This window comes from Neoarius graeffei, chromosome 23 (genome assembly GCF_027579695.1).
Source record: "Neoarius graeffei isolate fNeoGra1 chromosome 23, fNeoGra1.pri, whole genome shotgun sequence".
NCBI classification, from domain to species: Eukaryota; Metazoa; Chordata; class Actinopteri; order Siluriformes; family Ariidae; genus Neoarius; species Neoarius graeffei.
Window position 1 is genome coordinate 1,600,924 of NC_083591.1, and position 12,110 is coordinate 1,613,033.

Below are 12,110 nucleotides of genomic sequence, written 5' to 3' on the forward strand. Positions count from 1 at the left end.
CAAGCAGTATCAGTGGAAACAAAATGCACCTCAGCTCACTTTTGGGTGTCATGTCAAAGGGTGTGCACACTTGTGTACATATGATATTTTACATTTAGATTTTTAATAAATTAGCACAAATGTCTAAAAACCTGCTTTCACTTTGTAATTATGGTCTATTTTGTGTAGAATTTAGTGACAAAAAATGAACTCGATCTACTGTAGAATAAGTCTGTAATGTAATAAAACGTGGAGACGGTGAAAGGGGTGTGTAGACTTTCCGGCTTGACTGTACATATGCAGCTGCAAATCACAGGTTTATATTAATGCTCTTGTTCTAATATGTCATGGTTTCTATGGTAACGGCTCGTTCACAGGGCGTGTACAGCAGACACTCCACTGATAATAAATGAGTTTAAAAAATCATTGATGTGGTGCAGTTTTCTGTGAGGAGAAATGTGTTTGTGTATCGTTTCTGGACGGAGTCTCCAGTGTCAGCGCTGTGGAACAGTCAGAGGTGAAACTGGCACTTTTCAGGATGGAGCAGTTTACACTTCTTTACAGTTTCTTGGGAACACAAGAAGCTGTTGTTTTTATCTTATTAACTTGGAGAGAGAATAAAGAGATGCTGGCGAGGGAACGACTGTTTATAGCTGCTATAATGTAAGTGAGAAACAGGAGCTAACTCATTTCACAAAAGAGTAAATGTAACTATAAACAGATAAAAAAAGTTCATATTAAATTAAAACACCCACGATAACAACACTGCACATGAATATCTCAATATATCGTGATAAGTGATTATTGGGACACACATACATGGATATGTTTGGTGATTATGATGGATCATACATTCAGTATAATACGTTTGTTACAGGTTTGAACTCAGACTGATGGATAAAACCTGTGTTGTGAAGTTCTCAGCTCTCGCTGCAAGGTTTATCATACGACTTGGAGAAAAATTTCAGGCCTTGTTTCCATCTGCTGCAGGTTTAAATCGCCATGTTAAACTCAACACGCCATCCGTGGGGCCCAGGACAGCAGCGTGTGTTTGGGAGAGGCCCGACTTCTAGTTAGTGATTTAAACACAGCTGCTTGGAGTGAAAACACACTCTGACATCAGCGCCATACCAAACCTCCGTCTGAGGAGCTGTCACGGAAACCGTCTCCCTGCTGAGCTCCACAGCTCTAGCTCCATTCACGCATGGCCGTGCTCACCTGGCTCCAGTTTGGCCCACCTGCATCTTGTTGTGTTGTTGTACCGCTCGGTGTATAAATATTCCTGTGTTGCTTTGTGGCCTTCAGCAGCGTTGCGTGTTTCTGACACACTGGATTTCTGCTATTTTGACCTTGTTTGCGTGTGTTTAGGCTCTTATTCTGAATTATCCTTCCATTCCCCAGTCTGCATGTCTGTGTTTTGATCCTCACTGCCTGGAATGATGCTGATCAAGAAATTAAACAAAACACACACACACCACGTTATCCTAATAACAATGGAGGAGTGTGTAGGGGAGAACAGACGTGACGTGGGGTCATGCTGACAGTCACAGACGCATCCATCCATCTGTCTCTCTGTCCGTCCTGCTGAGAGAAAAACCGCTGAGAGTCTGTGAGAAATAAATACAGCGTTAAACAGAGAGAAAGAGGAAAAGAAAAGACTCTTCTGACACCATGTGGTCAATAAAAGTGTCTGAATTTAAGCTTCTTGAGAAACTGAGAACTGCTCAAAATGAGCTCTGATAGATGGTGTGATAGAGAGAGAGAGAGAGAGAGAGAGAGAGAGAGAGAGAGAGAGCGAGGTGAAAGATGAACGTATCAAAATACTCTTTAAACTAAAAGCAAATAAAACAAATTAAAGCAAAACATTGCTATAAAATATTATAGTAAAGAAATAAACAAAGAAGTAAGAGTTGGTCTTTGAGGCGGCACGGTGGTGTAGCAGTTTGCACTGTCACCTCACAGCAAGAAGGTTCAGGGTTCGAGCCCCGTGGCCGGCGAGGGCCTTTCTGTGCGGAGTTTGCATGTTCTCCCCGTGTCCACGTGGGTTTCCTCCGGGTGCTCCGGTTTCCCCCACAGTCCAAAGACATGCAGGTTAGGTTAACTGGTGACTCTAAATTGAGCGTAGGTGTGAATGTGAGTGTGAATGGTTGTGTGTCTCTCTGTGTCACCCTGTGATGATCTGGCGACTTGTCCAGGGTGAACCCCGCCTTTCACCCAGAGTCAGCTGGGATAGGATCCAGCCCGCGACCCTGCACAGGATAAGCAGCTACAGATAATGGATGGATGGATGGAGTTGGTTGGTCTTTGTTCCAAACAAACAAATGAAAAGTCGTGCAGAGCACAATACTTGCGAAAATCACAAAGAAATGGAAGTTATGACCGATTAGGTGTTTTTACAAGATTTGACCTTGGTGACCTTGACCTTTGACCTTGACCCACCAAAAACTGTTTGTATGACCCTAGTAAGTTATCTTGGGCATTTTGGTGAAGATTGGTCAAGAAATGATGACACTAGAACACCAGTAAACAAACAGACAAATGGACAGATCAACATACTTGTAAAAATCTCAGATAACCAACAGCTGATAAATAAGAAAGACGTTTTTTTTAAATATGGAAAAATATATTAGTTATGAAATAAATAAAGAAATAAAAAGCAAAGAGTTGGCCTTTGGTTTCAACAAATTAATTAATTGATTGATTGATTGATTGATTGATTGATTGATTCATTCATTCATTCATTCATTCATTCATTAAAATGTAATTAATTTACATTAAATATTTCTTTTTACAAAAATATAAATAGATAACTCATTTTTAATATTTATTTCTGTGCATTGATTTAGGATAAAATAAATTTCACTTCTGTGATGCTGTTTTATTGAAATATAATTTTTAAGAAAAGAAGATTATCAAAACCAGAGAAGATCAGACCCTTCAGGAAGCACCGCCCCACAGTGCAGCATTACCTGGCAGTAAACAGAAAGGGGAGGAGTCAAATTAACATATTCATGCATATTCATAACAGATGGTGAAGGTGATGTTCCTCTGCTCATTTTAATCATTTACTTGGTCCTTAAAATACATGATAAATATTCAACATGGAATATTTTGACAGAAATGATGTAAAATAATAAACTTTCAAAAATATCTCTCTCTCTCTCACACACACACACTGTAGAATTATGATACGGGAAAATATCAGCGCGCGTCTCCTGGAGATCAAACACTAGCGCTGTGTGGATTTTATTAGAGATGAACTTTGTGTGTGTGTGTGTGTGTGTGTGTGTGTGTGTGTGTGTGTGTGTTCCCTTTGTCCACATTGTTGTACAGTTCACTGGAACGTCCGGCTCCCACTGGATCTCAGTTTCTATTTAGAGATCTAATGACGTTCTTTGTCACCTTTTAAATAGCGTGAGTTCATTTGTCTTTCAGCAGCTCATGTCTGAGCCGTAACGACAACTGCAAATCAGTGTGTGTGTGTGTGTGTGTGTGTGTGTGTGTGTGTGTGTGTGTGTGTGTGTGTGTGTGTGTATTGCTGAAAAATGTCCACAATGGTAAGTGTATAACTCAGTATCACAGTTTTCACCGTGTCGTACTATTGCCGCTTTTCCACTACAAATGCGGCTGAGTCGGGCTGAGCCGTGCCGTGCTGAGTCGAGCTGAGCGGGGCTGTTGGAGTTGCATTTCGACTACAACCGCGCTGAACCGTGCTGGCTGGAAGTGGGTGGACACATTGGGTGGAGTTAGCGAAAGTGGGTGGACGTCAGGTGATGTCGTTAAGCAGCGCAAACAGTGACATCAGTGAGCTTTTAAGCGGTAGTCTCACGACCCGAATAGTAAACAATAAACATGGAGGACATGGAGTCGTTAGTGTTGCTGGTCTTGGTGCTGTGGCTTGTTGTCACCGACAACGCGGACAGATACTGGCAAGAGCGTATAGATGAGGCGAGGGGCATAAGGCTTCAGAAATTCTCGTAATTCGTAATTCTTCTCCTTCCGGGTTTGCGGTGTTTACAGATCCCAGCGCGCTCGCAGGGCGTGTGTGGGCATGTGAGGACACTCCTCCTCACCAATCAGTGCACAGGGGAGTGTCTGCTCACGCCCCCAGCCTCACTCGGCACGCTTTGGCTCGCTTCAGCCCCACTCCAAAACCGTGCGAGTTTTAGGGGCTAAGCAGGGCTGAAGCGAGCTGAGTCGTGCTGGTTTTTGGTAGTCGAAACGCGAGCCGTGTCGGGCTGAAGTGAGCTGAAGCGAGCTGAAGTGAGCTGAAAAAGGGTAGTGGAAAAGGGCCATTTGTGTACACGTTCATTACATTTAAAGGCTTTTTGAGCCTGTTGGTTTCCCACATTCCTTATTTGGTCATCGCTTCCTGTTCTTCTTAATTTTCACTCTTTCCTGCCACTTTATTTAATAAAGTTTTGGGTGTCTTTAGGACAATTTTAAGTTTTGTCCAGCTATTTCCTGTGACAACACTTACTATTAAAAAAAGTCAAATAACTTAATGTAAATTCTCGTTATAATTATTTCTTTTAACCTGAAACGTGTCTGTTATTTGGGTGAAATTACTTTGTGATTTCACCCAATAGTGACACGTTTTAACGTTAAAACTTTTAGTGTTTTCTTTCTCTCTCTCTCTCTCTCTCTCACACACACACACACACACACACACACACGAATGAAAGATGGGTGTTATTGCATCATTAAATGTAAGAACCAATCAGGAATTTCTTCCCCTCAAAGTCACACTTGATTTGGTTTGCACTGATTAGCATTGATCTGCATAGATACAAATATATTTTAAAGTGAATAATAATGTATTTATGTTTATTATTGAAAATATTTCAAAAGTATTTTTAAAAATGCACAGTAGTATAAAGCGTGTCTATGATGTATATTTAATAGATTTTATCCAGAAGTTTGTGCAAATCAGAAGCAGTCCTGAAACTCAGGTCCACAGTCAGCTTCCGGTCTCTCAGCCGTTTATTACCGGTTTGACTTCACGAGCCCCTTTAACAGCGTACGGTGGGCGGGGACAAGCGGATTGACGTCATTAGTGAGCTGTCTCTCGCGCCGCTTTGGGCCAGGGACGAACCGTCACGAGTCACTTTCACTGATTCGATTCGACTCTCTTGAAAGAACGCGAATCGACTCGCAGCATTTGACTCTTTCGATTCCCCGCAGTTAGTGGAGACCACCGGAAAGCGCGTGCGGTGTGTCGCCGAGATTTATACCACAGTAACGGGAACGGATTGCACGCGCGCGCCACACTAAATACAATATGAAAGCAGGATTTAAATAAAAGGAACTATAGTGCTCTGTGAATTAAAATCGGCTGAATGTTTCCTCTTTCTCAGCTCAAGCGGCTAAAACAGCTGAAGTAGCAATATTACATAGCGTGGTCACGTGACAACACAGAGGCGTGGCAGCAGGGTGAGGTGTGCTGTTTATAACTCAGGTTATTGTTTTAACAAATGCACTCTTGTCCTATAATTACACCACCCCTGAGAGTGCCCTGCCTCTCTGAAAGTGCCCTGTCCCTCTGAAAGTGCCCTGTCCCTCTGGGAGTGCCCTGTCCCTCTGAAAGTGCTCTGTCCCTCTGGGAGTGCCCTGTCCCTCTGAAAGTGCTCTGTCCCTCTGGGAGTGCCCTGTCCCTCTGAAAGTGCCCTGTCCCTCTGAAAGTGCCCTGTCCCTCTGGGAGTGCCCTGTCCCTCTGAAAGTGCCCTGTCCCTCTGAAAGTGCCCTGTCCCTCTGGGAGTGCCCTGTCCCTCTGAAAGTGCTCTGTCCCTCTGAAAGTGCTCTGTCCCTCTGGGAGTGCCCTGTCCCTCTGAAAGTGCTCTGTCCCTCTGAGAGTGCTCTGTCCCTCTGGGAGTGCCCTGTCCCTCTGAAAGTGCTCTGCCTCTCTGAGAGTGCCCTGTCCCTCTGCAAGTGCTCTGTTCCCCTGAGAGTCCCCTGTCCCTCTGAGAGTGCTCTGTTCCCCTGAGAGTGCCGTCCCTCTGAGAGTGTTCAGTTCCCCTGAGAGTCCCCTATAACTCTGAGAGTGCTTTGTCTCTCTGGGAGTGCTCTGTTCCCCTGAGAGTGCCGTCCCTCTGAGAGTGTTCAGTTCCCCTGAGAGTGCTCTGTTCCCCTGAGAGTGCTCTGTTCCCCTGAGATTCCCCTCTTGCTCTGAGAGTGCCCTGTCCCTCTGAGAGTGCTCTTTCCCCTGGGAGTGCTCTGTTCCCTTGGGAGTGCTCTGTTCCCCTAGGAATGCTCTTGCCCCTCTGAGAGTGCTCTGTCCCCCTGAGAGTGCCCTTGTCCCCACATCTCCCTAAAACTGTCTGCAGTAATGTTGGTGAATCAGGAGGTGGGGTTTGTTTAAAGGCAACTCTTTAGGATTTTGTGTTAATATCATAATGTTATAGTAAGGTCCTTATTGCTTATCCAATGTTAATTTTTGAACAGTGAACAGTTTTAATTACTGCCCCCTACTGGTCACTCGGAGAAGCGTTAGAATTTAATATTTTGAATGGAATCAATGTGAGATGTTTTGTTGTTGTCTTGATTCAGCATCATGACTACTGTAGAGTGTATTGAAATATTTAAAAAGTAATGTCATATATTTTTACACAGAAGTATTAATATACACTGTTTTCCTAATTAGTAATATTACTTTCACCAAATCCTGTAATTGACTTGTGTTATTATTATCCCCTCATCTCATTATCTGTAGCTGCTTTATCCTGTTCTACAGGGTCGCAGGCGAGCTGGATCCTATCCCAGCTGACTACGGGCGAAAGGCGGGGTTCACCCTGGACAAGTCGCCAGGTCATCACAGGGCTGACACATAGACACAGACAACCATTCACACTCACATTCACACCTACGGTCAATTTAGAGTCACCAGTTAACCTAACCTGCATGTCTTTGGACTGTGGGGGAAACCGGAGCACCCGGAGGAAACCCACGCGGACACGGGGAGAACATGCAAACTCCACACAGAAAGGCCCTCGCCGGCCACGGGACTCGAACCCAGACCTTCTTGCTGTGAGGCAACAGCACTAACCACTACACCACCATGCCGCCCCGTTATTATTATTATTATTATTATTATTATTATTGATCATAAATCAAATACCTGGAATTGATCATATCACTGAGAAAATCCACTAATGCACATATTATATTAATAAAAAGTATTAAAAGGTCAAACAAAAAGCCCAACAAATAAACACTGTTTGTCAGTCCTGGTAACTGCCCTGATGTGGCCCTCACATGTTTAAAATAAAAATAAAACTTTATAACAACAATTTATCCATTTTAAAAGTTATGATGTTGCTAAAAGATAGGCTTGCCTGGGCGTGGCCATTTGCACTGAAACTGAAAATCCGCCTGTGACGTAACCAGTGATGGGTTTCCCAAAAACCTCTTAGCACTAAGAGCATCTTAACAAGGAGAGAGAGAGAGTTCATTGTGCTGCTCGAGCTACCATTTAAAGATGATCTTTGTGCTACGATGCTTTTGGGAAACTCAGCACAGATCACTAGAACACCGTTTACCTTCAATACACAGCCATCAAATAAAGACTTTAAATTCTAAACAAACTGGGTGCTGTAGTGCACTGCTCTCGTGTGTGTGTGTGTGTGTGTGTGTGTGTGTGTGTGTGTGTGTGTGTGCACCTGATGTTGAACCTGATGTCTAAATCTAAAAATCTAATCTGAAATTTTCCGTAGCCATGTGATTTTTACTGGCAACAAAATCCGCAACTCAGCAGACTTCAATTTTATGAAGTTTAAATCTCACTCAGTGAGATAACGCATACGCAATACTGACACAGACACTAGTAAACAATCTTGTTGTCACAGCAACATGATTCCTGCTGTCTAAAAATATCACTTTTGTCAGTGAATAAAAACAAACAAAAACATGTCACATAAAAATACAAGGAAATTTTGAATAAAAAAAACACTACTGTGAGTAGTTGGCGATGGAATGTTTATAGGCAGCAAAACAGCTGCTCACTTGTGTGTGTGTGTGTGTGTGTGTGTGTGTGTGTGTGTGTGTGTGTGTGTGTGTGTGTGTGTGTGTGTGTGCTCACTGCTTCACTGATGGGGTTTATTTTTACACCCAAATGCTTGACACTCAGCATCTTCAGGGTTGTTTACTACAGTTTAGAAGTGATGTACGTATCCACTAGATCTCAGACTCGGTAAGTTATGTAGCTTATAAGTGACGTCACAATCTCAGATTCTCTCATGTAATTTGTACTCAGAGCGCGATATTTGAACTTCGGAGAGAGTGAGACATCAACACCCAGAAACATTTTAAAATAAGTGTTTCCAGGCAAAACAAACCTTGCCCGGTAGAACTTCTGATGAATATGAAGGAAGATATCGTGAAAAAAAAAATCAGTCCATGTGGCTCCTGCTGATAAATAATAGTTTTCTGATCCCGTGTCCATACAGTAAATACAGCATATATATTTATTCTATGAGCCACAAAAATGAAGCGTAATCCAAAAATGAACAATTTAAAAATCACAGAAGTAAAATATACCAAGTGTCTGTACTTTATATTATTCTCCTCTTCCCTCTTACAGTTTTCCAAACTGAACCCTCCGAACCGAGGCTGACACACACACACGCTGTCGCCACGACCCAAACTCTTATTTCCCGGAAATGGCCCGGCGCTAGAGCTCAGTGGAACGCACTTTCCCTCTGGAATAAGCATAAACATGTCTGAAAGCCATTTCTTTAGTCTAGTCCGCTCATTTAGAACGGTGAACTGAATTGTATACGCTCACCGGCCATTTTAATAGGAACACGTGTATGCGCAGTGCGCGACTGTTACACTCTTACAGCACGATGACTTAGTGGCTCGCGCCTCTATATGAGGCAGTAGATACAACAAAAACAATCTTGACCTTTTTGGTGACCTTGACCGGATGACCCTCAAAATGTTGGAGGTTCTATTTGAGACCGATGACCATCTATCCTGAAAGTTTCATGAAGATCGATCCAGCTGTTTTCCCGTAATATCATTAACAAAAAAACAAAGCAACCCGACTGAAAACAATACCTTGCCCCATTTATGCTGTAGTAGGCGAGCTAATAAAATCTTTTAAAATAAAATCTGTACAGAGTACAGGGACAAATCTGAACAAGTGAACACTTGAACATGCCTTGTGTGGATATTATCTGTCAGTATAAAGGAGTTTATTTTGGGGGTTTTGTTTGTCATGGTCCTCTTGCGCACGCGCATTTCGTTAACCAGTTAATTATAACCATGGTGGGGTTTTTTTCAGATTACATGAAAGTGATGATTACTATCAGCTGATGTCCAGGTTGTCATCTTTTTTAGTGTGTGTGTGTGTGTGTGTGTGTGTGTGTGTGTGTTGTGGTGTGTGTGTGTTGTGGTGTGTGTGTGTGTGGTGTGGTGTGTGTGTGTGGTGTGGTGTAGTGTGGTGTGTGTGTGTGTGTGTGTGTGTGTGTGTGTGTGTGTGTGTGTGTGTGTGGTGTGGTGTGTGTGTGTGTGTGTGTGGTGTGGTGTGTGTGGTGTGGTGTAGTGTAGTGTGGTGTGTGTGTGTTGTGGTGTGTGTGTGTGTGTGGTGTGTGTGTGGTGTGGTGTGGTGTGGTGTGTGTGTGTAGTGTAGTGTGGTGTGTGTGTGGTGTGGTGTGTGTGTGTGTGTGTGTGTGTGTTGTGGTGTGTGTATGGTGTGGTGTGTGTGGTGTGGTGTGTGGTGTGTGTGTGTGTGTGTGTGTGGTGTGGTGTGTGTGGTGTGGTGTAGTGTAGTGTGGTGTGTGTGTGTTGTGGTGTGTGTGTGGTGTGTGTGTGGTGTGGTGTGGTGTGGTGTGTGTGTGTGTGTGTGTGTGTGGTGTAGTGTGGTGTGTGTGTGTGGTGTGTGTGTGTGGTGTGGTGTAGTGTAGTGTAGTGTAGTGTAGTGTAGTGTAGTGTGGTGTGTGTGGTGTGGTGTGTGGTGTGGTGTAGTGTAGTGTGTGTGTGTGTGTGTGTGTGTGTGTGTGGTGTGGTGTAGTGTAGTGTAGTGTGGTGTGTGTGTGTGTGTGGTGTGGTGTAGTGTAGTGTGGTGTGTGTGTGTGTGTGTGGTGTGGTGTAGTGTAGTGTAGTGTGTGTGTGTGGTGTGGTGTGTGTGTGTGGTGTAGTGTAGTGTAGTGTAGTGTGGTGTGTGTGTGTGTGTGTGGTGTAGTGTAGTGTAGTGTGTGTGTGTGTGTGGTGTGGTGTAGTGTAGTGTAGTGTAGTGTAGTGTGGTGTGTGTGGTGTGGTGTGTGTGGTGTGGTGTAGTGTAGTGTGTGTGTGTGTGTGGTGTGTGTGTGTGGTGTGGTGTAGTGTAGTGTAGTGTGGTGTGTGTGTGTGTGTGTGTGGTGTAGTGTAGTGTAGTGTGGTGTGTGTGTGTGTGTGTGTGGTGTGGTGTGTGTGTGTGGTGTGTGTGTGGTGTGTGTGTGTGTGTTGCTCAGAGTTTCTGATGAGAAAGAGGAAAGTTCAGGAATAAAAAGCTGAAATGATGGAATAAATGATTCTGATTCGCTGCTAATTAAAGGATGAGTCGGTTTTGATGGAGCCGCTTTCACTCTGGAAGGAATCCCAGGCTGCAGAAAGTTAGTGCCCCCCTGAATGAGGGACCGATTCTGGACTTTGAGAATCGATTCGCAAAAAAAAAAAAAAGATTCACTAGAAAGAATCATTTGGGGGGGAAAGGAACCGATTCGTTCCCGAGTCTCCCCTCATCACTACTTTTGGTCTCGTGCGCTGCGCTGTGCTCCTGTCTCGCGCTCCGGAGAGCCTCATCAAGCGACTAACGGCGCTGACGGCGCGTGCGGCCTCCGGTGTGCGCGCGCGCTCCCCTCCCCTCCGCCGACAGCGAGCCCGATGCGCGCGGACCCCGGCCGGACTGTCCCCGAGCTCCGGCGCCGCCGCTTTCTCTCGAGTCCCCGCGGCGACCAGCCGCCGAGCTCCGACACCGAGGCGCGCGCGCGGTTTGTTTAGTTGCTGGCGGCTGAATGACGGGCGGCCGGTTCGACTTCGACGATGGCGGAACGTACTGCGGAGGCTGGGCGGACGGGAAAGCCCACGGGCACGGCGTGTGCACCGGCCCCAAGGGCCAGGGCGAGTACTCGGGCTCGTGGCGCAGCGGCTTCGAGGCGGTGGGCGTTTACACGTGGCCCAGCGGCAACACGTACCAGGGCCACTGGGCGCAGGGCAAGCGGCACGGGCTCGGGGTGGAGGCCAAGGGCCGCTGGCTGTACCGGGGCGAGTGGAGCCACGGGCTGAAGGGGCGCTACGGCGTGCGCCAGAGCCTCAACACCTCCGCCAGGTACGAGGGCACGTGGAGTAACGGGCTGCAGGACGGCTACGGAGTCGAGACCTACGGGGACGGGGGTGAGTTTCAGGGCCCCAAGCGCCAGTCACCTGACTGAGGCCCCTTCAGCCTCTCATCCAGCCAGGAGTTCAGCTCGCGTCGCCCTAACACACCTCATAAAGACTCCATAAGACCACGTAATTAAGGCTCATGTGAGACCAAATTAACACTGCGGTGCATCACACAAGGCAGACTCTCTCTGTGAGTCATCACTTTTACATAAGCTCATAACAGCTCATAAAGACCTCATAAGACCACATAAGGCGAGCCATAAACACTCCACGAAATCCTGCACTCCATCACAGAGGAATAGAACTGTGCTCATTACATAAGACTAAATGTCAACACTGCAGTACATCACAGAAGGCAGACAATCAGAGTCATATGACTAATTTATATACATCATCTATAACACCCCATATAAGGCTTTATAAGATGGCATAAGGTTGTATAATGCTACACATAAAGAAAGCCTTGATGTAAGACTGATGTACATATAAAATTCGCCAGCTTAAGGTCGGTCCGTATCGAGAAATGCTGTGACCGAGGTCTTGAAAGTACCGAGCGAGGCCCTCTGGACCAAGGTCACGGTATTTCACGATACGGACCGACCTTAAGCTGGTCAATAATAGATTTATTTTTTTCTTGACCAAATTCTGACAGAAAATGAGAGCGCCCGAAAGAGAAACCAGATTTAGAACAAACCTGCTACAACAAGCTCATCAAAAAACCTGCTTGACAAGCTACATCAGCTCAGAATTTTCAAAAATAAAACACTTGA

The 12,110-nt window shown here is 45.2% G+C and overlaps 1 protein-coding gene across 1 annotated transcript in view; it reads left to right on the top strand.

Moving 5' to 3' along the window:
* The first annotated feature begins 10,678 nt into the window (after positions 1–10,678).
* Positions 10,679–12,110, top strand: part of jph1b (junctophilin 1b) — a 36,957-nt gene continuing 35,525 nt past the window's right edge. The window contains exon 1 of the mRNA XM_060905578.1: positions 10,679–11,349. Within this exon, the coding sequence (XP_060761561.1) occupies positions 10,971–11,349 (379 nt within the window). The 5' untranslated portion in view covers positions 10,679–10,970. The remainder of the gene's footprint in view (positions 11,350–12,110) is intronic.